Source organism: Pongo abelii, chromosome X (genome assembly GCF_028885655.2).
Source record: "Pongo abelii isolate AG06213 chromosome X, NHGRI_mPonAbe1-v2.0_pri, whole genome shotgun sequence".
NCBI classification, from domain to species: Eukaryota; Metazoa; Chordata; class Mammalia; order Primates; family Hominidae; genus Pongo; species Pongo abelii.
The window spans coordinates 106,009,099-106,036,032 of NC_072008.2; the positions used below are offsets into that span (position 1 = coordinate 106,009,099).

Below are 26,934 nucleotides of genomic sequence, written 5' to 3' on the forward strand. Positions count from 1 at the left end.
CTCTCCCCTCCCATCCAGCAGAAAGAAGGGGTCTCTTCTGGAGCTGTGAGCTGTGCAGTCTGAAGGTAGGGGAGGGCTAATGCCAGCACTTCCTTAGCCACCCCAGCTGGTGTCTCAGTATGTCACATCCCCTCCACCCCCAGTCCTCTGTCTCTGGGCCTAGTTCAGCACTAGGACTTGCCTAAGACTTGCAGTCCTTATGGCGTAGACTACCTTTCAAGGTTACTTAGAGACACAAAGCACTGTAGCCCTCAGTGGAGAGATTTGCAGAAACTCAAAAGTTCCAACTGCTAGGATGGGTAATTCCCCTCTGGCTAGGGCTGGTTTAAATGCTCCCTCCGTGGGTGGGTGCTGGCTAGGTTTGGTCCAGGTTTCCTTTCTGCTGTAACAAGACAGCACTGAGTTCCGTGCCTCACAATTGCTGTGTTCTTCCTGCCCCAGTGCCCAGAGTTGCTCTCTGTACCATGCTGATGCAGCAGGGCCTGGGGGAGGGATGGCATTCCTGATTCAAGACTGTTTTCCTTTTCTCTTTAATGCGCTTTCAATAATACGAAGTTAAAACAAGGTACTATGAGTGCTCACCTGTTTTTTGGCTCTTAAGAAGCTGCTTTTTCTGTGTAGATAGTTGTTGAATAGGTGTCCTTGCAGGGGTGGAAGATAATCAGTGGAGCCTTCTATTCCACCATCTTGCTCCACCTCCTGCCAAAAGTCTCGTTCAATAACTTTTTTTATTGAGCACCTACTATAGAATTGACTTGACCCTATGATTAGTAGCAGGGACTACAATGGTGAGCAAAATAGTTATGATCTGCCCTCATAGTGCTATGGATCTTACAGTCTAGTCATTTCTTTGTAATTCATTTTCCTCATCTGTAAAATTAGGAAGTTGAATGATTTCTAAGATCCCTACCAGTTGAGAGAGAAAATATAGCATGCTGCTTAAAATCATGGGTTTTCAAATCAGGCTGCCTGTATTTGAACCCCACTTCTTATACTTGCTAGCCATTTGAACCTCATCAAGTAAAGGGTCTCCATGCCTCAGCTTCCTCGTCTGCAAAGTGGGAATGATAATAGTAACTATCTTACTATCACGTTAGGTGGACTAAATGAGAATATATATATATATATATATATATATATATATATATATATATACATTCCACTTTGATAATGCCTGGTGCATACTAAATGCCCAACAAATGGTAGTTAATACTATTCAAGTTCTGTCACTGTATGATATACAATCTCTAAGTCCCCTTATGGGAAGTTGCTCCTTATAAAGCCCCACCTTGACTACAGAGTTTGAATAGGGCCAACCTGCATATCACACCTATTTTTCTGAAATTTCTTTGAATTCCACCTTGTTTTAACGAGTTGTCAGATTTAAAAAATGGAAGGACTTGGCCCTTGCTAAGATTTCTTACCTGAAGCACGTTGCCAGGAAGCATCAGCACTCCCAGTCACCACTAAGTGGCAAACCAGGAGTGTGTGTGTGTTTTTCCTCGAAGTTCCAAACGTGCGGTTCTCTTTTTTACGCAGTCCTGGGAAAGGAAGCCTTCTTGTGCTCACTGCCTCCTCACTGAGGCTACTGTTTTGATCATGTTACTCCTTGGTTTATCAAAGCCAGCTGCAGCTTCCTCACAACGTGTTGGGACAGATTTAAAACACCTTCAGCTGCCTTTAGAGACCTCAGAGGGATTGGTTCAGGTCAAATATTTGACTTGCCATCTGAAAACAAGTAAGTGAAAAACTACCATATGCTCAACTCAAGCTCCACCCAGGTGCAGGTTCTGGAGCCGGCCCAGTCCACACCACCACCATCCCCAGGGTGAGTCTATGGCAAATGACCATGACCCTCCCTGATATAGCCTCATTAGAGTTCTTTGTGTCAAACTAGCTATTTTCTAAGCAAAATCATACCAGCATTTGTCAGTTGGACCCCTTACTGGCAACAATTACCAACTGAAAAAATGAAAACATTTGTAGGTACTCCTTCTTACGCACCTCCTCCAAGAACTTCTGAAGCATTCTTCCCCATATACACACACCCACACATATGCAGTCACACACACACACAAACACACACACACACACTTTTTTGTTTCCAGTGCAAAGTCAGGGATAAGAGTGATAAAGATGGTGCGAAGATAGTGCAAAGTTAAGCTTAACATTTATTCTATGAGGAAATACTACAGGAAACTGCAAAGACCTTACATCTTTCAAAAAACATAGAGCTTGAACTTTAAAAAAAAAGTCAATGCATTGCAAAAAAAAAAAAAAAAGTAAGTGAAAGGCAACTATTGGCAAAGTAGATTACTTTTCCCATGGATTGCAATGATAAAATATAGCATTGAATTAGGATTTCTTCAAAAGGAAAAATCCCATGTAGAATAGATGAACTGAGCGAAAAACTTTGAGGACAAAGAAATTAGCCATAATTGACAACCCATAGCCTCTGGGAGGTTGTGCTCCACCAGCAGCTCAGTGTTTTCTACTTTTCCTTAATAGAATTTTCCCAATTCTAAAATGTATCACATCTCCTCTGTCTAGCCTCAGTTCTTCAGTCTGTAAAACCTGGAGTTGCCTCCTATTTCTGGACCAGGCTCTACTCTGGGTCTTCTGATTTCAGAGACATCAAAATGTCAAAATTCCAAAAGACAGAGTCTAACTCGAGGGTTCTGCTTCTCTCTTTATTCTCTATGAAATACAAGCCCCAGATGTATTGATAAGTATTAAAGCTGTGTGATGGGGACATTGCATTTATCATACTATTCTGTCAATACTATATAGATTTCAAATTGTTCATAATAAAGTTCAAAAACTCAAGGCCCAAACAATTTCCAGATACTACCTAGTTTGCTTCCAGCCTTCCAACAACAGGAAGGAATTCTGAGTTTTCATCTACCAACAGATAGTACTGAACCCCAAACCTGGGCATCACACACTTGGTGATTGGAGAGTAGACAAGAGAGGGGACTTTGCCTACAGTCTGCTCATGCAGGAAGCACAGCTCCAAAAAAATGTATTGGGCTGTTCTGACCCATTAATTTCCTTTCCTGGGGCCGATTAGAATTTCTTTTCACCTCAGTTAGCTTGGAGAAGAACAAGTATCTCATTAATCTATACATATTTTTTAAAAGTCCATTATTTCAAAATGCTGCAAAACAAGTTACCTTACACGGACATAGATAAAGTGAAAAGACATGGTGATGAGTTAATCTCTGTAATCAGAAGCACTTGATGTTGAAACACATTCTCATTTTCTGACTTTACTCTCCCACATGGCCCTATTTTTATTTCTCACAATTATCTTTCCTCCTCTCCCCACTGCCTATTCTGTTTTACTCACCAAGACCTCGAGCCTCTGCACCATTTTGCCACATATCTTCCCTCTTTCTAGTCTTTATCTTCTATTAATATTAATAACAGCATCTGTGGCTGCATCAAGGCAGGTAAGAATATAACGGGATCACTTCTTACCTACTCCATGGCCACTACCCTCGTTCAAGCTACTATCTTATCTAGCCTGGATTGTTGCAGCAGCCTCCTAAGTGTTCTCCCTGCCACTGAGCATTGAATCTGTACATTCCTTTGGCAGTATGGCCATTTTCACGATATTGATTCTTTCCATCCATGAGTATGGGATGTGTTTCCATCTGTTTGTGTCACCTATGATTTATTTCAGCAGTGTTTTGTAGTTTTCCTTGCAGACGTCTTTCACCTCCATGGTAAATTATATTCCTAGTTTTTTCTTCAGCTATTGTAAAAGGGATTGAGTTTTGGATTTGATTCTTAGCTTGGTCTTTGTTCGTGTTTAGCAGTGCTACTGGTTTGTGTACATTGATTCTGTAACTTGAGACTTTATTGAAATCATTTACCAATTCTAGGAGTCTTTTGGAGTAGTCTTTAGGGTTTTCTAGGTATACGATCATATCACTGGCAAATAGCGAGTTTGACTTCCTAAAATAAGAGGTATAATATTTAAAGGGGACATTGGCGTGGGACTAGTCATGATTTGGGCCTGTGATTATGGCATTGTGAGATACTGAAATGTCTCTAGTTAGAGTACTTACTACCTGGGGTGGAGGGTACGGCGCTCTGCATTCCGAAAACCAGGGAATCTTTGAGGGATGCAAAACGCCCCTGGAGTTGTAAGCAAAAGTATTTGTGTGTGCTTCTCCAATGCTAAAATTTAGTAGTTGCAACAGACATCATATGGTTCACAAAGCCTACAGTATTTATTATCTGGTCTTTTGCAGAAAAAGTTTGCTGACCCTTGGCATTCAGAGTTGAATAGAATATATCAATGCCTTTCAGGTAGTAAGGATAAGTATTGTTTGTGAAATGTTCATTTCAGTTATGAGCATGTGACGCTGAATTGAGATGCAAAATGCATTTCTTAGTATGGCAAGCAGACAAAAAATTGAAAACCACTCTTGTAGTCTATGTTAAGGGATTGGATTTCATCTTAAGAGAAACCATTGTTGGATTCTAAGCTGAGTTGTGATTTAACCAGTGTTGTGTTTTAGCAAGATTCCTCTGGCTGCAGTATAAAGAATGTGATAAAGAGAGGCAAGGTGAATAAGAGGCAGATTAGGAGACTATTTCCATCATCCAGATGAAGGACGCTGAGGCCTGGGCCACTGTGGTAGCAGTGGGAATAATGAAAGTTTATCAGACATTTTTGGAAAAGTTCCTGCGTATTTATTTAGGGGCATAAAATACCTCTGGCTTGGTCTCTGACAATATCCCTATTTTTCTGCTAAAAGGGAAAAAAAGAATGTTAGAACGGCACTGGCAAAGCATCTCAGTGTTTACCATTGCATTTAACTCAGCTGTGACATCCAAAACCCTGAGAACTATATCCCAGACTGAGAAGTGCTGGGCCACTGAGGCAAATTAGGAACACTTCAACAACGAAGTATTTTAAATGGCTTGGTATTTAGCCTCTCTATCTAGAGGCCTCCTTTGGAGAAGCTGGTCTACTCATTACCAGAGACTTTATGCATGTAGTTGGGATCATTCCTCCCCTCCCTTCCCATTTTGTTTTTTTATCTGACCTCACTTCTTAATTTAGCTCCATGTCAGATCCCTTGCTAACTTAGAAGGGCCAGATGAAGGTCCTTCGGGGGCCTATCAACACCTCTTCAACTCCACTTGCAATAGGAGGCAAGCATGGAAACCAATCCCTAGGCTTCTGATTGCCCAGTGCTTACAGCTGATTCAGCCACATTTTCCAGCTGATTGTTCCACCCCCTGATCTCTTTCCTTGCAGTAGCCTGGGGTTTCAATTTCTTTTACAAACATGCCTCCCCTACCCACTACCACTATAACCTTGCCTTAGCCCTCATCCTCCCTCACCCTCAACTAACTTTCTGGATCTAAAAAAGTAGCCAAGACCTGTTGCTAACATATACTGGGATTGACTCCAACTGTGCTGACCTGTAACACACATGAATACATCCTTGACAGATTGCTCGAAACCCAGAGGGACAGATGAATATAGGGTTACCAGACCTTCATTTCAAGGGCTGTTGACTAGCTAGAGTGCAGAGACTCTAAAAGGAGCCACAGTCCTGCCATGCATGACTAATGCAACTTGAAAGGCAGGCACTAGGTAGTGAAGGAGTAGGAACATGCCTAGGAGGCTGATCAAAAGCACCCTAGCCTGAAAATCCCACTGCTGCAATCACTTCTTTGGGCCATGACATTGGTTTCCCAAAGATCTCAGTTAAAATGCCAACATGTCCTCCAGGATGGATAAATGCCTTAAGACATTAGCACCCACCATTACTACTCTAGTCAGGAAGAACTTATCATGTTGGTTGCTGATCCCTTAAGAGTAATTGAAAAGAATAATAATTCCTAAGTAGACAAACATGGATTTGAATCTAGCTCTGTCATTTAGTGTTCATGTGGCCATGGGCAAGCTCCCCTAAGCTCTCTGAGTCTCAATTTATTTGTGTATAAAATGGAGATATCATTATTTACTACATAAGTTGCTGTAAGGATAAAATGGGATAATGTTTGTAAAGTGTCTTGCACATAGTAAGTGCTCATGGAAAGTCTTGGTCCCTTAAGCCCTAGCACTCCCCACTCTGCCCAGGTCTTAAATGTCCACATTGAATGAGTTGCCCACAAAAAAATGGTAAATGGATGGGAGTGTCAGATATGTGCAAGTAAGTTATTTGTCAACGTGTAGAAAGGTTAAGACCTGAAACTCTCAGGGAATACCTCTCTGCTCCCATCCTAGAGAATTTTGTTCTCGCGATAAGAGCCCCATCCCTTTACAAGCGGTGGCAGTGCATTCAAAGTGTACCTCTCTAAGGCATGTCTATACCCCCAAACCAAAATAATAGAAATGGTTACTCGTATCTTTGTCTCTGGAGCAGCTATCATCTCCTGTTGGAGAATGCCCTCTTACATATCAATTCCCATCATGGTTTCTTGACTTCACACACAGCATGTCAGTGACATATATAAGATGTGTCACAAGCACTTTGGATAGTTTTAATAACGTGTTTTGTTTTGTTTTATAAATTTGAATCGATTTGAGGTTACGCCTATAATCTTGCCACTCTCCCACACTTAGGCAGAGTTGCTGGTGTCGTCAATGACCTTGGATATGCCTGTGTCGCATATGTAAATGCCCTTCATCATGTGAGACTTTATTTTCTCTTGCTCATTCCTTGGAGGATCTTATTTTAGGATGGAGTTGCCATTTCCTTTCCAGCCGCTCTCCCTGAAAAAAAGGTAGTTGAAATGGGGTCAAAGAAACTGATTTTCTTTGTGTTTTTGGTGTGAACTACCTCAGAAGCACTCATATAGCCTCCTATGACTTAATGTCCTCCAAGGCAGTGACAGACCATCCTCCTTCCCATATGCCTTTATGAACATCTGGGAGTCTGCGTGAACATCTGTACATACATCAGTATATGTGACTCCATGTGTCCCAGCATGTCTGTGCTTGCATTCTGATGCAACACCTGTTAAACTACAGTACCAAATTGCTGGCTATTGCTGTGGCTTTAGGGCTAATTCTGGAGAATAAGATGCAATCTCAATTTAATACAGGTAGATAGAGATAACAGGAAGATGGAGATCCAGGGAGACAGTAGATTTCCTTGAGATCATTTTTAATTGTCCGGAGAGAATAGGTCATGCTGAAGCAATTTAGCCTTTAACCACTAATGGCACTATTTGGAAATGTTCTGCCATGCTCCTGTTTTTGCTCTACTCTGACTTTTTTTCTGCCGGTGGCAGGCAGAATGAATACTTACAGCCCAAGTGCTAAGTCCCAGAGAATAATGGCTTGGATAAAGAAAGCTTGTCAGGGCTTTCTCTGCAGCCTTGTTCTGTGCGAAGTCAGAGCCTCTCCTGTTGCTTCACTTTCAAACCTGAAGGCATCAAAGGGGCAGCCAGGTCATCTTTGTTTTAAACTCTCTTTTCCCCTGCTGTCAGCCTCTACTATTTCTCACCTTTTTTTAAATTAATTCTTCAGAGAAGCCTCACTGTGAAGTTGCCCTGACATGATTTATTTTAAAGAATGGCTTTAGCGCACTTGTTTAAAGTACCATCTAGGAAAGTCTTTACCATTCCAGATATGTATGGGTCTTCCTCCTCAGGCAACGGTATTCACTGGGGTAGGAAGGAGAGGAGGTGCTCAGGAAATAGCTGGAACCTGCTGGAGGAAGAGGCCCCCACTTAGTTGGAGGTCGTGAATGCTGTGAAATGGAAAAGGCAAAAGGATCCCTTGGGGTCTGAACATCAATGACTCCACTAAGGACTGGTGACCTCTTAGGTCTAAGAGTCGCTTCCCGCGAGCCAACAAACACTCTCTGAAACACATTCCACCAAACACTCAATAACTTTTCCATAATAGCCTTTAATACTAAAATGCATTAAATTTTTGAAGCAGAGAAAACACACTTAAAGGGGGAAACAGAGAACCACCAGATAAAAGGAAACAATGTGGCAGATAACACCATTTGAAACATAACCGTAATAATTTAATAAAGCTGCTTTATCATCTTCATAAAATAGACAGTGGTGATTCTTTTTTGTCTTTTTTCTTTTTACAATGATTCAATCACTGTGAAAATGTACATAACATACAGATCAGCATATACAACAATTTCATCTTCATATAATCAGCAACAGAGACTGCTTAATGAGACATACTGTACTTGCATCCCTCTAAATTTCCACCCTGGTTTGACAGGTAAACAGTAATAGTGTCATCAGGCTCATTCCCCTCACTAGAGGAGCGAAGGCGTAAGCCTTTTGCAACTAATACCTTAGCATTCAAATAGCACAAGGAGGTATTTGTTGCTGATTTCTAGCTCGAGCTAGTCTGGCTCTTGGTCATTAAAGTCTGTATCCCAGCCTTCCTCAGCTGAACGCCAGCCAGTGCCAGTAAAAATCTACTTAACCAGTGCTGTAATGGTGTTAGCTGGTTTGTTTGCTAAGGTTGACAGCAACTTTCAGTTAGTAACAAGGTCATTTTGAATTGCCAACACAGCTGGAGCAATAGTCAGCATCATCAGTTTTCCCTAATGACCTACAATGCTTTCCAATCAAGATCAGGTGTTTGTGGGTTATTCTTTACCAAGAGCGCCTTCCAATCTATATATCAGACAAGGTGGTAAATTTTCTTTGTTTCACAAAAGCAATATGATTCCTATTTGAAATTAATTCACTTTTGCACAACAAGTGACCCACAAGCCAATTCCAGCGGCACAAGAAAACAAAGAGAGCTGCAACAACTTCATTAGGACAATGTGTTTTGCTCTGGAATATTTCATTATCAATATAAAGCCACCCGGTCCCAGCCCCACCCCCACACATCCCCTTTGAATATTACTTTGTTACATACTTAAACTAAAGAACAACATCTCAATACACTTCAGTGTCAGCAGATACAATTTGACTCATGAAATGACATCCTTAAATGTAATTTTACCAAGAAGGCAAACACTAGGACTGTATACAATGGATTTCTTAAGCTCATTTATGCCAGTTTTTCAAAGTCAATAAGGGTCTTATTACCCAGGGTAAAGAGCTAAGTGGACCAAAACTTGTCAGAATGCTTTGGGGGAACATTCAACATCAAAATGATCCCCAGAAAGTGGATTGGAATTCCAGCCAGAACTGCTATTATGTACAATAATAATCCTTTTCCACTCTGGATGCCCAATCGAGCTATCCCCTTCACCCTGCCTCTCCCTAAACTGCCCTTTGTCCTTGCTGCTTCAAGTGGACCACTTTGTTTTGCTTTTTTTAATATGATAGGGCTATAGGGAAAAGTCAACTAAACTCCCTTCATAAAATCAGTCAGTCATATGCTGAAGTAACACTATCAAGATGATACTCTGAGTGGTTCCAGTTTTCAGAGATCTAAATTGTATTTTTTTAAATATTTCTGATTAGAGATCAGTGGATCACTAAGTGAACAAATTTGTCTAAATGAACACCTTAGGTGCAATTTTGGATGAAGAAGTATACCTGTCTGGGGAATTGCCAAAGCAGTTATCATTAAAGCATATCACACTTCAACACCAACTCCTCCTTAAAAGGGACATCAGAATAAACGGAATAGAACTCCCTAGGACTTAGGAACCAAAATCACTCCCTTAAGTTTATGTGTGCAACATGTTTAGAGAACGAAAAGGGAGAATATTTTGCCCTGTGGACCTTGTAGCTTTTCACCAGACATGTCAAAAAGGAGAAGGTGGGGCGGGGCGGGGGGGACATGAGCCAAAGGGAAATTTAGGATCCTTGCTCAGAATGCCTATTTGCAGGTACAGCCTGCCTATGAAACCAGTTTACAAAGCCCTCCTAGTATGCACTTGTGCTTCTGAGAGGACTCATACATCAGACAATTGTGGGGAAAAATATTTCCTTAATGAGAGGAATTCTCTGAACATGCTCAGTGAGGTTTGGAAGCCAAAAAAATCTGACTTCCCACTGAGAACAAAGTATTTGGATAGGGAAGAAGGATGGATCTATAGCTTGAAGATGAATTATGAAAAGAAATGAAGAAAACCCAAGAGAAAAGCAAAATCAATGCCAATGCCACTCTAACCATTTAAAACTTGGCTGGTAAGAGGCATGGCAGCCAGTGGCCTGTCGGGCTCAACAGCCACATGACAATTAATGTTCCCACTTTCCACAATCTTTTCTGCTCCCTGGTTCCCACTGAGCATAGCAAGAAATACACCGGTAGAAAACTGTGAAGTCTGACTTCAAAGTGACCTTGAAATGGCAGCTAATAACATAATATCAGGATGGATCAGGGTGAGAAACAGTCTAAATTCTATAGGCAGCCATCATAACTTAAAGGGGAATTTTTTTTAAAATTTTAATGTGTTAATCAAATAGTCACTTGCAAAGAGAAATAAATACTTAATTCAAAATCCACTACCAAAATGAAATAAATCAGAGGGAGAAAACAGTATGAGAGGCAATGAAATGAGGAAAAATGAAGATGTTATGGTAATTCATCCTTAATTGTGTCAGCTTCAGAGGGAAATTTGCAGCCACACCAGTATTTTGCATGAGGTAGTATTCAGCACTGAATAAGAAATAAGGATGGATTTGTAGCTTCATTATAAGTTCTTTTTCAGAAATGTTCTCCCCTACCTAACCCCATCCCTACTGCCTTACCCACCCCCTCCCTCAAAACCCTTCTCCCTCCCATAAAATATTCCTAGTAATGCGTAAAGCTAGGAACTCAGGCAAAAATAAGTAAAACATTCAAAAGAGCTGACTTATCTACCTACACTTAAGAAAATAAATCCTCTTTTGCATTCTCTCTGTGTACTCCTGAATTTCAAAAAATGAAACAAATGAAAACAGAACCATAAAACTTGTTTCTCTAGAAACAACTCTCTTAAGACCAAGGCAGAACAAAAATGGCATATTTCTTTAGTTTATTTTTAAATAATGAACTCTTAGGCTGCAAAAATACTATGTTGGCTAGTGAATATTAATAGACAAAAGATAAATGGGGGGAGTTAGAGGAATGTTAAAACAGAAAAAAAGGATCTACAGTGTGTTAATTTAAAGAGGGTGTATTCCTAGCCTACAGCAAAAAGAGTTGGCTAAATCTAAAGGATTTTTATTTTAATATTTTCTTGTTCACATTTTTAATCAAAAAAGTATTAGTCATAAAAGACGAGTTCAAGTGTCTGAGTGTCTCCGTTTAGAAGGCACAGTAATTGGATGAGTGATGCTGTTACCTGTTACCTGTCTTTTCCAAAATGTACACTTTGTACTGCTTACTCTATCCCTACGTATAAGCCTAAGATACAGAGCAACATGGAGTTCTCAATTCCAGCCCATGACGTGCTTTGCAGTCTAATTCTAATCATGATTGGGAAACACTGAATCAGGAAGTGTGTGTCTGAAGAGATGCTCATTTAGATCTTAAAATAGATTCAGTCATCTTCAGTTTTAGATGATTGGAGAGAGGGAATTTCTAAGCCTGGAAACATAACTTCAGGAGCAACTTTCCTGTTCAGGGCCTGAAAATTTAAAAGACGGATGTCATAAAACTTTCAGCACAGTATTTCTGACAACTGCAAATCAGATAGCAGCCTATCCAAAAATGACTTTCTGCAATGATCTATCATGGACCTGGGCAGACCACTGAAAGGCAGGAAAAATACTTTGCAAACTGGTGAGCAATCACTACATGAGTTAAAAAACGTGAGTATTCTCCAAGTACTCAATCTATATGCATGGTGTTGCTCATTCGTTTGCTGTCTCAGTTGTTTGCACTTTGTTTTTGTCTGTAGTTTTATTATTTTTTAAGAAAAAGAAAACACCAACTTTTAAAAGCCTTTTGCCATCACCACACACATAGCAATTTGCAATATCAAATACAACAATAGCACAGCTAGCAAAAGGGTTTTTAAAGCAGGGGTGTCCACAGCAAAGTAGCGGCATTGGGAAGTACTCGAGCTTCAGAAACAACCTTTTGGGGGCTCAATTTCACATCACTGAATCAATGAATAGTACACAATAAATGACTATTAACTTGTCTACACTACAAAAAACAGTGGCGAGCTTATTAAAGGTGTCCAGAGCTTTTTTTTTTTTTCACTTTTTGCTTTTTTAAATGTAATCCTCCACAAACAATGGTAATTTATATTATAATTTTGACATAGAAAAATATATAAATTCAAACACTTAATACATAATACTTTTCACAACTGAATTTGTCTCTGTTTCCCCAACATCAAGGCCCCATGAACAACTCAAGCCAAAGCTAATTTGCTCCAACTGAACACCCCTGCTGCCTGTTGAAACAAGGGACTGTCACGGAATGATAATCATCTATAAACAATACATTTAGGAAAAGCTCTGAAATATAGCCACTCAAGAACCAACCATTGGTGAGCAATTAAAACAAGAAGCTCCTGCTTCTTCACTAGCCAATGTGGTTTCTTTCTCTTCTTCCCGGAGACTGGTTTAGAGAACGATATCCTTCAGACGCTTCACACCAGGGGACTCTTTGTTGCGACCTTCCTTCAGAATGGGGCTGACCTCGTGCATGACTTTCTCGCTGTCAGCTCCACGGGGCTCAGCTTCAGAGGGACGAGTAGGGCCATTGTTGACATTGTTGACATACTGCTCCAGATCACGGGCCGGGGGAGCCAGGGCAATGGTGTAAGACACGGAAGGCTTGGTGGGCAGAGAGCTCTTGAGGTGGAGGGGGGAGGTGACAGGGCTAATCGCCTCACAGCCATTGCCTGCCTCCCGGATAACGCTGTTGACCTTGGGACTGCAGATGGTCACATCGACAGTCCTCTTGCCTTTCAGGGTAGGCCTCTCCTCAGCCGGGTGGTCGCTGACATCTTTCCCAAAGGTTGCGAAAGTCCGTTTGGTGGGGCCGCAGTCGTCATAAGCCTCAACATCAGCAGCAGTAGCTTCAATAGACAGCGCGATGATGTTCCTCACATGCTCGGGGGACTTGGAACGGATGGGCATGGGGTTCCGGGGCATCCAGCACCTGTCAGAGTGGCCAAGAATCCGGCATTCTTCCCGGCAATGAAATCCTTCATTCTGATCTGTTTGGAAAAAAGAAAATATCAATTTCATCAGCTTTTCCCAGGAATCACTGTTACTCCCCAGTGTTCTGGTTTCTTAGATATCCACAGGCCCTTGTGGGAAATGGCACTTTTAGGTAGTCCTTTATTGCCTTTTGGGACAAGTGTGAAGAATTGGATTTTTTTAAAAGGCTGTAGATCTCCCTCTATGCACATCCTTTTTAAGGTTCCCACTAATGACAAAACAAAAAACCTAAGGGGAAACACATTATGATGAAAATGCATATATATTCTAAAGTTCATCTGGAGTGTCAAGGTGCTGAGAGTCAGCATTTTAATCAACAACTCCTGCTAAAAATCACCTGTGTTTGAAACTGGATTCAGCAGATGAGGGAATGGAGGCAGGGAAGGGAATCCAACAGTCAGTATATTTAAGAAGCCTTGGCCATATTTTTGAACAACAGCACTGCCAAACACCCTTCCACCCTACCCATCACTGATACACAGTGCTTAATTTAAGTTTAGATTGATATCCTACTCTCTGTGAAAGCCCAATCACACCCCTTCTTTCTGACCACCAGTCCCACCAGCCAATCTCCCCAGTATGCCACTTCCATGACTTGATTTCCCATCAGAAGGAATAAACTGAGATCCCTTCTTTCCAGCTGACCCATAAGCTTCAATTGGCCCTATGCAAACATCAGTCACATGTTGGTCATTGTTAATTAGACCCAACTAGCCAACCCTCCTTATCTTTCTTATCTGCAGTTTTGTTAGAGAAATATTTCTTAAAGAAATCTTTCATGGATTATTTTAACTCCATCCTGGAAGATCTCAGCAGTTACAATTCATAATTATTGGGGAGAAATAGATTTATCTTTCCAGGTCAGGTTCACTAAGGGTTAAAGCTTCAATCTGGCTCTCAGAGAGGCTTACTGCACAGGCTTTACCAAGGCATGGACCCAGGGTTAATTTCTGCCTGTTACTGGAAAACTGTTAATCTCAATGTTTGTTTTATAGCCCTAGTTTTCCAGATCTATTTGTATTTATGTTACATTCTTACAAGAGGATGACCTAATGAAAATTTTAATCACATTGCACAATGCATCAAAATATGAGCAGCTTAACATTTACAGAAAATACATATATATATATACATATGTATATAGAATATATATATTTATGTTGTGACTTATTTTGCAGGGGGAAGATGTCTGCAATTCAGAGTCTTACTTGGCATCAGTCTATATATAACACATCTTCCTTGTATACTTGTATTTCTATATTTTTGGTGTTTTTTGTTTGCTTCTTCATTGTTTTTAAAGAGTAAATGGCATAGCAAAGCAAGTACTGCTATGCCTCATTCATCAAAGGTTCTTTGGTGAAGGGGCACAAGGTAGAGGGCTCAAGGAATAATGGTTGAATTGGCTGTACATTTCATTGTTTGGAGGAAAGACATTAGAAGCCTGTTAAATATCAAGGACCTAATCCAAGCTAAATCCAGATTTCAACACAATTCTGGGCATGGCCCTTGACCTCATTTAAGCTACTTAAAAGCAAACTAAAGACAAGACCTCTTCAGTGTACCTGGACATAATTTGCCAATTTATCTTTAAGATGGACACTTTCATCCCCCTTTCAGTGCTGGGCAATGAAACACTCAGAATTTTGTACAGTGGAACCAAATAACAAATGAACAACATCGCAAACAGGGAAAGTGCCTTCCACCTAGATAGGACAATGTTTCTGCAAACTCCAGCTCAGTTCCACATCAAGCTGCATGGCCACTTCTGCAAAATGAAAGGTCTGTCAAGGCCCTTTTTCTGCCCCTTCCCTGCAAACTCTCTGTGTTGCCATCTGATACCCTGTTATCATTCAACATGCATGTACCTGGGAGGCAGAAAATATGAAAGTAAGGGAAGCATTTTGGGATATACTTCAGAAGCCCTTTGTGTAGACTAAACAGTATGAGTGGAAGAGTTAGCTGATCTACTTTTAATCAGTTTCCTTCAAATATAGTGCTTTCCACAGGAGGTCCCAGGATCCCTTCAGTAGAACAGAAGTCACATCTTTAGGGTTTCCCAGTAAGCTGTTTTTGCCTCTTCATCTCTTCCAAGGCCTATCTGGTAACTTTCCAAATAATACCTCTAAAAAATTAGTGAGAGTGTTTCAGGGTAGAGAGAGTAAGCAGGTGCAGGTGGGGGAAAAGTTCAATAAATTATTTCCATTTCTACAAATCAGAGTAAAAAATCCCTGGAAGCCAGCAAAAAAAATGTCCAGAAGGCTATAAGATCTCTGTCCTTTTTGTCCCTAACTGAAAGGCATAAAAGCATAAAGACCTAACCCTTGAGCCCTGAAACCATGGACATATGACCAACTAAGAAAAGAAAATCCCAGCCAAGATTAAGACTGATATTTCAGGCCACTTGCTCACACTTCTAGAGCAGAGCAGTAGTGAAGTACAATTGAGTAGAATCTGCCCAATGTCCTCAACATGAAGCTCTTATTTCTTTGAGTTTTTTAATATGAGATGACTGTCCTCTAATTTTGAGATTTAGTTTTTTTAACACCATTCAATAGGAGAATACCACCCATGTGTCACCCTGAATCCAAGTACAATGCTCCTTCCCTATACTAGGCTGCCTCAAATGAACAGCATGAGGAGACTTGGATCCCCAGAATACAGGGAGGGAGAATAGAGAGCCCAGAGACAGACACCTCCAAGATCTTATAAATCTTGGAAGACCAGAGCAGGGAATTCAATCTTCTCTGAGGTTTCTCTGTATAGATAGTACTTGCCTTCAGCTGACCCACTGTCTAAATGAAACAATCACTGTTGGGAAAAGGGAAACGTAGACTAACTCAGGACACACCCAACAATGCAATCAGTCTAAGCCTCCCCACCAAGCTCAATGAGCCTACCTCAGCTCCATATGAGCTGGAACCATATGCAGTTTTCTCAGATTACTTATGTAAACTTATTATATGCACTGCCCTTCCTCATGCAAGTGAAGACTTGAATATAAGAGACTCTTTTACTCACAATGTCTCATCCTTGGCTTGGATCTGATACCTATATTTTTTTTAAGTCCTTACCAAGGGCACTGAGTTACTGTTTCTTATTTTTGTGTTTCAGATATTTTGTGACATTTTTGTCTATACAGTTACAATGAAGTCTAACTTAGCTTAAATATGTTTATAGCCACTTTATGTATGAAATAAAAATTGTTAATATAGACAGGCAGGAAGAACATCTCTGCCCAGCACAGGGTAATTTACATTCATAAATATACTGCAGATGAATTACCTTTCAAAAATCAAAATTTCAGTTTAGTAAAGAAATCGTGTAGTAAATGTGAGAAAGTCACAATACAAAGCCCCTTAAAAATAGCAATGAAGACAGACCCGATGTAAAAAAATAAAAATTAAAAAGACTACTTCTGTAATTGTATAGGACTCGTAAAGATTATGTGCCAGCCCTCATGAAGTATAGTGGCTGGGAATGGAGCTATGAGACTAGAGAAGAACAATTTTGTAGCATCACAAACTGTCAAGGTGCTGGCTCCAGCTTATATAGAGAGGTGGGCTAACAATTCACTAATTTCCTGCTGAGATTCTTCTTATGAGCCTATTTGTGACCTGATACTTTGCTACATTTTTATCTGAAAGTTCTGACCTGAACCTAGGCAAAGCAAAATGTGGCATTCTAAAATCCACATATAGTTGTGGAAATTCATGTATAGATGAATGAAGGCAGGTGTCTTTAATTTAAACATACTCATGATGAGGGTTGACTGATGAATTTGTAAATTGGTTTTCCCTGCTTCTGAAGTTGTCCCTAGGATTTGCAAAAGAAACAAGAAAAACAGAGTGCATAAATTTGGAAGAGGAACACAAATCTTGAGACCAGAGAACTCCTTAGTTCAAAACAAATCTGATTATTTTAGACCATAAAAAATACAGAAAAAAGTGAAAGTTTCTTCAATCTACATAGTAGTAAGTATTTGGTGGTTGCAATTTGTCATCAGGAAACTTGGTGAGAGAATTCCAAAACCCCTGGCAAAAAAAAAAAAAATTAAAGCATCAGTCTTGCGAGGGTACAAGAGGCAAAAGAGGCAGTAAGGCAGTAATGACTAAGTCATGATAGATTAAGGAAGTAATTCAAACGGAAAAAGACCAGAATATGTTATTTTGTGCAGATAATAGCAAAACTTTATGCAGCAATTACTACTCTCCTCAGGACATGAAACTGCCATCTCCTCAGATGTGGGCAAACAATGTACTTCCACACTAGAAAGAGCCTACCCATGGTCCCCACCAAAGTAATAAAAGAAAATGATGAAAACATCATTTCAGGCTTTGCTAAAACTTTCCAAGTCCTGGTGGAATAGAAGAGCTAAGAGGCTCTGCTGGGTTTGTATAGATAATCCAATCACAATGGATGTGTTCGATAATGCTGGCAGTTCTTTACTGTGATTCAGAGTTTGGGTGTATTAACTCAAAGATCCTAATGATCACAGACAAAAATCCAGCACTAAAATAGTTCAAGGTTACAGTTACAAGAGCAATATGTTTCCTCTTCAGAAATAATCTGCAATCAATGAAGCAGAAAGAAAAAAGTTAAAGTGAGTTCCAGTTCCTGAGAGCTCAAGTAGTTGGCTACTTCTAAGTGGCAGCAGTAATAGAACCAACAAGCAAGTGATGTGTATATCAGACAAGCTTCCTGAATTGTACTCTTATACATCTACTTAGTTTATTCTGCATCACCTCATGAACAAGACAATCTGTAACAAAAGCAGGGCCATTTTTTGTGAGATATAATGGAAGAGATTATGGCAATGATTATGAAGAAGTTTAGTGCTGTTAAAATTGGTCACATGTGCCTAATCGAAGAAACATAATTGTTGAGAAGTGCACCACCCACCCTTGACCTATCTAACTCCTACTCTATGAAGCAAAGATAACTAATTGCCTGCCAAATATCTTTATCTGTTTTTTGTTAAATAGAAACAAAGCCCCATTTCTGTTAGGGATGGCAATGTGCTCAGCTAAAAGAAACTACATTTCACAGGCTCCCTTGCAGACATGTAACATAAGATTGGACCAACGTTATAAAGCAAGATGTTAAGAAAATTCCTTAAAAGGGGAGAGCTGACTTAGGTAAGAGACTCTTTTGTCTTTATTCCTTCCTGCTTTGTCCTGTCTGGAATGGAGACACAATGACTGGTGCTGCAACGTCCGTCTGACTACTATGAGGCAACCCTGAAGATAGAAGCCATGTGCCTGTGGGTGGCAGAATAGAAAGATATAAGGACCTTGGGTTATTAAAGATATTGTAGAGCTACCCTCACCAGACTTGAACTTCTTTAATAAGAGGAAAAATAAATATCTCTTATTTAAGGCATTGATTTATTTTCTTTAGTAGGAGAGGAGCATCTTTATTACTAGCGGTTCAACACAATTCATGATTAATACATTATCCCTGAAGTCTCCATTTAAATTTCACTTCCCCAGGGAGTCCTTCTGTGATCCTTTAGACTAAGGTAGATCTCATAGCACTTCCCTTTTATAACATTCATCACACGCGTAATTACAGTTGACCCTTGAACAACATGGGTTTGAAACTGCATGGGTCCACTTACATGTAGGTTTTTAAAAATAAATATGGTCAGCCCTCTGTATCTGCAGGTTCTGCATCTGCCACAAAATGTGAATAGAAAATACAACATCTGTGGGATGCAAAACCCTCAGATTTGTAGGGTCGCCTTTTCATTTATCCACAGGTTCCACCAGATTCCCCAGGGCAAACTGCAGGACTTGAGCATGCACAGATTTTCGTATCCTCAGGAGTCCTGGAACCAAACCTCCATGGATGCCAAGAGACAACTGTACTTGTTTCATGTCTATATTTTCTGCTACCTTTTAAGCTCTGGATGAGCAAAGATTCAAAGATTACATCTATCTCAACCTAGCAAAGAGTCCAGCACAGAGCTGTCAATTAAACTGTCAATAATAGTTTAATTTAATTGAATGAAAAATGCACAGAAAGAAGGAAGAATATTGGTCAACGCCCCAGATACTGTCCCACCCCAGATACTGTGCAACTCCTAAAAGTGGAAATAACTATTTTATCATAAACACTACAGAAACCTACAAAGTAAACTATGTAGGCTTTGTCAGAGGCGTAAAGTAAATTTAGAACTTGAGAAACATTAAGTGTCCTCTTAGCCTCTGTGTGGTTTCCTGCACACTATATACAGGTGTTAGAGAGATCTAGTACCCTCTAACATCCCATTGAAAATACATTTGCCATAGACCTGCAAGTTTTCTGTACTAACAATAGTTAATAGTGCTCTCTCCTGCACTATTATCAATCCCATCTCTGTAACTTAACAAGGAAAGTAAAGCAGGAACGGGCTCAATGGAAAAGAAAGGAAGGAAATGGAAGAAGGAAGGAAGGAAGGAAGGAAGGAAGGAAAATATTACCAAGGCTTTAGGCATTTTATTTTGGTTTTGATATGTTTGATATCTTGAGGATTGGGCTTATTTGAGTGTTTAGATATCATATGGAAAATATCTGTTATGTATCTAGCAAAAATTCAATATGAGCATAATGACAACTTCCTAGAGCCCTCCCAGGCTGTAATGTTGCAGGGGGTTTACAGTTATATTCTAAAGTAAAATTTTAGCAAAAAAAAGATGGAATTCCATCTGTAAAGCATTCAAGGGAACACCAGTGAAGGCTGAGGTATCTGTGGACACTCATGAACCAATGATACCAAGCTATCCTGTAATCACTCTATGTGACAAGAAGCACATCACAAATTACACTACAAACAACTACTTGTCTCTTTCTCACTCCCTTCTTCCCTTTTTTTCAGCAATTTTCTCCACTTTTGGTTGCTCCCTAACACTTTCTTTTTGTTCTCCTGTTCCCTAGCCTCCTCCTTGTTAGCAGCCCTCCCCTACAACACTATGGAATGACAGATAGACATTAGGCAGAAGGGAAAGGATGCCAGCACTGATTGGCATTCAAAACACCTATGTGGTGTTACCTGACAGATGCCAAAGAAGTGCTATCCAAGAACCAGCCCTTGTAGCATGGAGAAAAATTTCCACATTTTTCATTCATCTGGATACATGCATTAAAAAATGCCTGTTAAAATAAGATGATCCAGCATCCACCCTATAGTACTGCAGCTGATACACTCTTGAAAGCACCACCTCCTGGCTGGAGGCCAACCAACACAAAGCCAGTGCACTAAACGAAAATACAGCCAAGGACCCTCACAGAGTCCACTTCACTCTCCTGCTACCTCCACTGGAGCAGGTGCCAATATCCAGGGCTGAAAGACCTGAAGACAGATCATGTCACAGGACTCTTTGCAGACACTCCCCAGTACCAGCCCATAGCCCAGTAGCTCCACTGGGTGGCTACACCCAGAAGAGAAATAACAATCACTGCAGTTCAGCTCTCAGGAATCCCCATCCCTAGGGGAAGGGGGAGAACACCACGTCAAGGGAGCACCCCATGGGACAAAAGAATATGAACAGCAGCCCTTGAGTCCTAGATCTTCCCTCTGACACAGTCTACACAAATGAGAAGGAAGCAGAAAAAGTATTCTGGTAATATAACAAAACAAGGTTCTTTAACACCCCCAAAAGATTACACTAGCTCACTAGCAATAGATCCAAACCAAGGAGAAATTTCTGAATTGCCAGAAAAAAAAATTCAGAAGGTCAATTACTAAACTAATCAAAGCGGCTCCAGAAAAAGGTGAAGTCCAACTTAAAGAAATCAAAACCATGACACAAGATACGAAAGGAAAAGTCTTCAGTGAAATAGATAGCATAAACAAAAAACAATCACAACTTCTGGAAATCAAGGACACACTTAGAGAAATACAAAATGCACTGGAAAGCCTCAGCAATAGAATTGAACAATAGAAGAAAGAACCTCAGAGCTCAAAGACAAGGATTTTGAATTAACCCAATCTGTCAAAGAAAAAGAAAAAAGAATTTTAAAAAATGAACAAAACCTCCAAGAAGTTTGGGACTATGTTAAGCATCCAAACCAAAGAATAATGGGTATTCCCAAGGAAGAAGAGAAATCTAAAAGGTTGGAAAACACATTTGAGGGAATAACCAAGGAAAACTTCCCCAGCCTTGCTAGAGATCTAGACATCCAAATACGAAGAGCTCAAAGAACACCTGGGAAATTCATTGCAAAAAGATCATCACCTAGGCACATAGTCATCAGGTTATCTGAAATCAAGACGAAGAAAAGAATCTTAAGAGCTGTGAGGCAAAAGCATCAGGTAACCTATAAAGGAAAACCTATCAGAATAATAGCAGATTTCTCAGCAGAAACCCTACAAGCTAGAAGGGATTGGGGTCCTATTTTTAGCCTCCTTAAATGAAACAATTATCAGCCAAGAATTTTGTATCCAGTGAAACTAAGCTTAATAAATGAAGGAAAGATACAGTCTTTTCCAGACAAATGCTGACAGAATTTGCCACTACCAAGCCAGCACTATATGAACTGCTAAAAAGAGCTCTAAATCTTGAAACGAGTCCTTGAAATACATGAAAATAGAACCTCCTTAAAGCATAAATCTCACAGGAACTATACAACAATAACACAATGAAAAAAAGGTATTCAGGCAATAATTTGCACAATGAATAGAATAGCACCTCACATCTCAGTACTAATGTTGAATGTAAATGGCCTAAATGCTCCACTTAAAAGATACAGAATGGCAGAATGAGTAAGAGTTCACCAACCACGTTTCTGCTGTCTTCAGGAGACTCAACTAACACATAGGGACTCACATAAACTTAAGGTAAAGGGGTTAGAAAAAGATATTCCATGCAAATGGACACCAAAAGAAAGCAGGAATAGCTATTCTTATATCAGACAAATTTTAAAGCAACAGCAGTTTAAAAAGACAAAAAAGGACATTACATAATGATAAAAGGTCTATTCCAATAGAAAAAAAATAGTCACAATCCTAAATATATACGCACTTAATGCTGGAGCTCCCAAATTTATAAAATAATTACTACTAGACCTAAGAAATAAGATAGATGGCAACACAACAATAGTGGGGGACTTTAATAGTCCACTGACAGCACTAGACAGGTCATCAAGACAGAAAGCCAACAAAGAAACAATGCACTTAAACTATAACCTACAGCAAATGGACTTAACAGGTATTTACAGAACATTATACCCAACAACTGCAGAACATACATTCTATTCACCAGCACATGGAACATTCTCCAAGACAGACCATATGATAGGCCACAAAACAAGTCTCAGTAAATTTAAGAAAATCAAAATGATATCAAGTACTCTCAGACCACAGTGGAAAAACTGGAAATCAACTCTAAAAGGAACCTTCAAAACCATGCAAATACATGGAAGTTAAATAACCTGCTTCTGAATTATCATTGGGTCAACAATGAAACCAAGATGGAAACTGAAAAATTCTTTGAACTGAATGATAATAGTGACACAACCTATCCAAACCTCTGGGATACAGCAAAAGCGGTGCTAAGAGGAAAGTTCATAGCATTAAATGCCTACATTAAAAAGTCTGAAAAGGCAAAAATAGACAATCTAAGGTCACACTTCATGAAACTGGAGAAACAAGAACAATCCAAATGCAAACCCAGCACAAGAAAAGAAATAACCAAGATCAGAGCAGAACTAAATGAAATTGAAACAAAAGAAATAATACAAAAGATAAATAGAACAAAAACCTGGTTCTTTGAAAAAAATGAATAAAACTGATTGACCAAGATTAACCAAGAAAAGAAGAGAGAAGATCCAAATAAGCTCAATCCGAAACAAAATGGGAGATATTACTACTGATACCACAGAGAAACAGAAGATTATTCAAGGCTACTATGAACACCTTTATGTGCATAAACTAGAAAACCTACAGGAAATGGATAAATTCCTGGAAATATACAACTCTCCTAGATTAAACCAGGAAGATATAGAAACTCATAACAGACCAATAATGAGCAGTGAGATTGAAATGGTAATAAAACAATTGTCAACAAGAGTCAGACAGATTCATAGCTGAATTTCATCAGATATTCAAAGAAGAATTGGCACCAATCCTATTAACACTATTCCACAGGACAGAGAAAGAGGGAATCCTCCCTAAATCATTCTATGAAGCCAGTGTCATCCTAATACCAAAACCAGGGAAGGACATAACAAAAAAAGAAAGCTACAGACCAATATCCCTGATGAACACAGATATAAAAATCCTCAACAAAATACTAGCTGACCGAATCCAACAGCATATCAAAAAGATCATCCACCATGATCAAGTGAGTTTCATACCAGGGATGCAGGGATGGTTTAACATATGCAAGTCCATAAATGTGACACATCACACAAAATTTAAAACAAAAATCACATGATCATCTCAATGGATTCAGACAAAGCATTTGACAAAATCCAGTATCCCTTTATGATTAAAACCCTCAGCAAAATCAGCATAGAAGGGACATACCTCAAGGTAACAAGAGCTGTCTATGTCAAACCCACAGCCAATATTATACTGAATGGGGAAAAGTTGAAAGCATTCCCCCTGAGAACTGAAACAAGACAAGGATGCTCACTTTCACCACTTCTATTCAACAAATTACTGGAAGTCCTAGCCAAAGCAATCCAACAAGAGAAAGAAATAAAGGGCATCTAAATTGGTAAAGAGGAAGTCAAACTGTCACTGTTTGCTGATGATATGATCGTGTATCTAGAAAACCCTAACGAGTCATCCAAAAAGCTCCTTGATCTGGTAAATGAATTCAGCAAAGTTTCAGGATACAAAATCAATGTACACAAATCAGTAGCACAGCTATACACCAACAGCAACCACACTGAGAATCAACAAGAACTCAACCTCTTTTACAACAGATGCAAAATAATAATAATAATAAGGAATATACTTAAGGAGGTGAAAGAACCCCTACAAAGAAAACTATAAAACACTGCTGAAAAAAATTATAGATGACACAAACCAATGGAACCATATCCCATGCTCATGGAGGGGTAGAATCAATATTGTGAAAACGACCATACAGCCAAAAGCAATCTACAAGTTCAATGCAATTCTCATCAAAACACCACCATTATTCTTCACAGAACTAGAAAAAACAATCCTAAAATTCATATGGAACCAAAAAAGAGCCCACACAGCCAAAACAAGACTAAACAAAAGAACAAATCTGGAAACTTCAGATTACCTGACTAGAACTATACTATAAGGGCATAGTCACCAAAACAGCATGATACTGGTATAAAAATAAGTACGTAGGCCAATGGAACAGAATAGAGAACCCAGGAATAAAGGTAAATACAGCCAACTGATCTTCAACAAAGCAAACAAAAACAAAGTGGGGGAAAGACACTCTATTCAACAAATGGTGCTGGGATCATTGACAAGTCACACTTAGAAGAATGAAACCGGATCTTCATCTCTCATCTTATACAAAAATCAACTCAAGGTGCATCAAGGACTTAATTCTAAGACCTGCAACCATAAAAATTCTAGAAGGTAACATCAGAAAAACTCTTACAGACATTGGCTTAGGCAAAGACTTCATGACCAAGAACCCAAAAGCAAACACAGCAAAAACAAACATAAATAGATGGGACTTAATTAAAGCTTCTGCACAGCAAAAGAAATAATCAGCAGAATAAACAGACAACCCACAGAGAGGGAGAAAATCTTCACAATCTATACATTTGACAAAGGACTAATATCCAGAATCTACAAGGAACTAAGACAAATCAGCAAGAAAAAAACCAACAATTCCATCAAAAAGTGGGCTAAGGACATGAATAGATAATTCTGAAAAGAAGATATACAAATGGCCAACAAGCATATGAAAAAATGCTCAACATCACTAATTATCAGGGAAATGCAAATCAAAACCACAATGTCGTATCACCTTACTCCTGCAAGAATGGCCATAATAAAAAAATAATAAATGTTGGCATGGATGTGGTGAAAAGGGAATACTTTTACACTGTTGGTGGGTATGTAAACTAGTACAACCACTATGGAAAACAGTGTGGACATTCCTTAAATAACTAAAAGTGTATCTATTTGATCCAGCAATCCCACTACTAGGTATCTAAAAGAAGTCCTTATATGGAAAAGGCACTTGTATACTCATGTTTATAGCAGCACAATTTGCAATTGCAAAAATATGGAACCAGCCCAAATGCCCAGCAATCAATGAGAGGATAAAGAAAATGTGATGCGCGCACACGCACACACACACACACACCATGGAAATAGTACTCAGCCATAAAAAGGAACAAAATAATGGCATATGCAGCAACCTGGATAGAATTGGAGACTATTATTCTAAGTGAAGCAACTCAGGAATGGAAAACCAAACATTATGTGTTCTCGCTAATAAGCGGGAGCTAAGCTATGAGGACGCAAAGGCATAAGAATAATACAATGGACTTTGGAGACTCAGGGGGAAGGGTGAGAGGAGGGTGAGGGATAAAAGACTGCACATTGGGTAGAGTGTACACATCTTGGGTACACCAAAATCTCAGAAATCACCACTAAAGAACTTATTCATGTAACCAAACACCACTTGTTCCACAAAAACTATTAAAATAAAAACTAAATTAACAAAAAATGTTTAGAAGAGGCACTGCTATCGAACTGAGATTATCAGATTTTTTTGGGTCACATAACAGAGCCCTGAATAAGGGTATCCAGGATAAGAGAGTTTTGATGGGGTTAAAAACACTAGAAATGTCTGGATGTGGAGATGCCTCAGGAAGGATGAAGGATGGGGATGGGGTGTGGGAACAAAGTTCCTGAGACTGGCAAAGGGATGTTGCCAAAAGAGAAGACAGAAGAAAAAAGGCCAGCCCTGATTAGCATAACTTGGCATTTTCAGTGTGGCTGACAAAACAGCAGAAATTCTGCAAAGTTTAGTTTTAGTTTGAGATAGGGAGAATGGCTGAAAAGACTGATGAACCCCAATCTCGTCCTAGACCATTTGACAGATCAGCATCAGTTAGCAAATGTCTCCCAATATTCGGCCTCTGTGATGCCAAATGGCACATAGGCCTCTCCCATCATTCACAGGCTATGCACCTGAAATTCACTTAACTCCCAGTGCAACATGAAAATAGATTAAAAAGATGCCCCCTTCAGAATTCAAAGCAATTGAATTATCTTCAATGGAATCTTTAGTGCTGAGCTTGTCAAACAGACAAAGTTAAAACATATTGAAGTATAAGTGCTTGAGAATTTAATATTTATGATAGATGAGAGTGTGGCGTGTACAGTCACACAATCCAAGTTGCAATTTGGGCAATCACAACAGTTCCTGGAGTTTTCATTTTTGTACTGGGGCTCGATTCAATTCAATCCATGAAGAAGAGATTTCAAGATGTATATAAGTATAAATCATTTGTGCTGATGCATGGGGAGCAAGGAAATCAAGCAAAAGGCTGCCTGGAAAATTGAGACTAAGAAATAAGAGGTGCTGACAGTGACTGAGATAAGCAGAGATTGACTAGACTGAAATCTTTGTATTTTGGCTTCTGTGATGGAGAAAATAATCTGACAAAGTGCTGGACTTCATCTAGGTGCTTATAAACCATTTGAAAAAGCAATTTTACAAGTACATATGAGGTGACACAGAAGGCCAATGAACTATTCCCCAAAAGGTAGAACACTGAGATACTACAACTCTGAACAACATAGGACCGTTTTTGAAAGTTTCATATAAAGATGCCCACAGAATTAAGTCCCTCAAACCTATATTAGTGGGATACCTACAACATCTTGTCACTTCTCTGAAGAGTTCAAATCAGTTATTTGAC

General features: G+C 39.5%; 1 protein-coding gene across 4 annotated transcripts in view; it reads right to left on the minus strand.

Annotated features, from left to right (window-relative positions):
* Positions 1 to 7,865: 7,865 nt before the first annotated feature.
* The window catches only part of PCDH19 (protocadherin 19), a 118,683-nt gene continuing 99,614 nt past the window's right edge, over positions 7,866 to 26,934 (minus strand). For all 4 annotated transcript variants that reach the window (XM_024240654.3, XM_002831878.5, XM_024240653.3 and 1 more), the window contains one exon: positions 7,866 to 13,073. In XM_024240654.3, the coding sequence (XP_024096422.1) occupies positions 12,475 to 13,073 (599 nt within the window). In that variant the 3' untranslated portion in view covers positions 7,866 to 12,474. The remainder of the gene's footprint in view (positions 13,074 to 26,934) is intronic.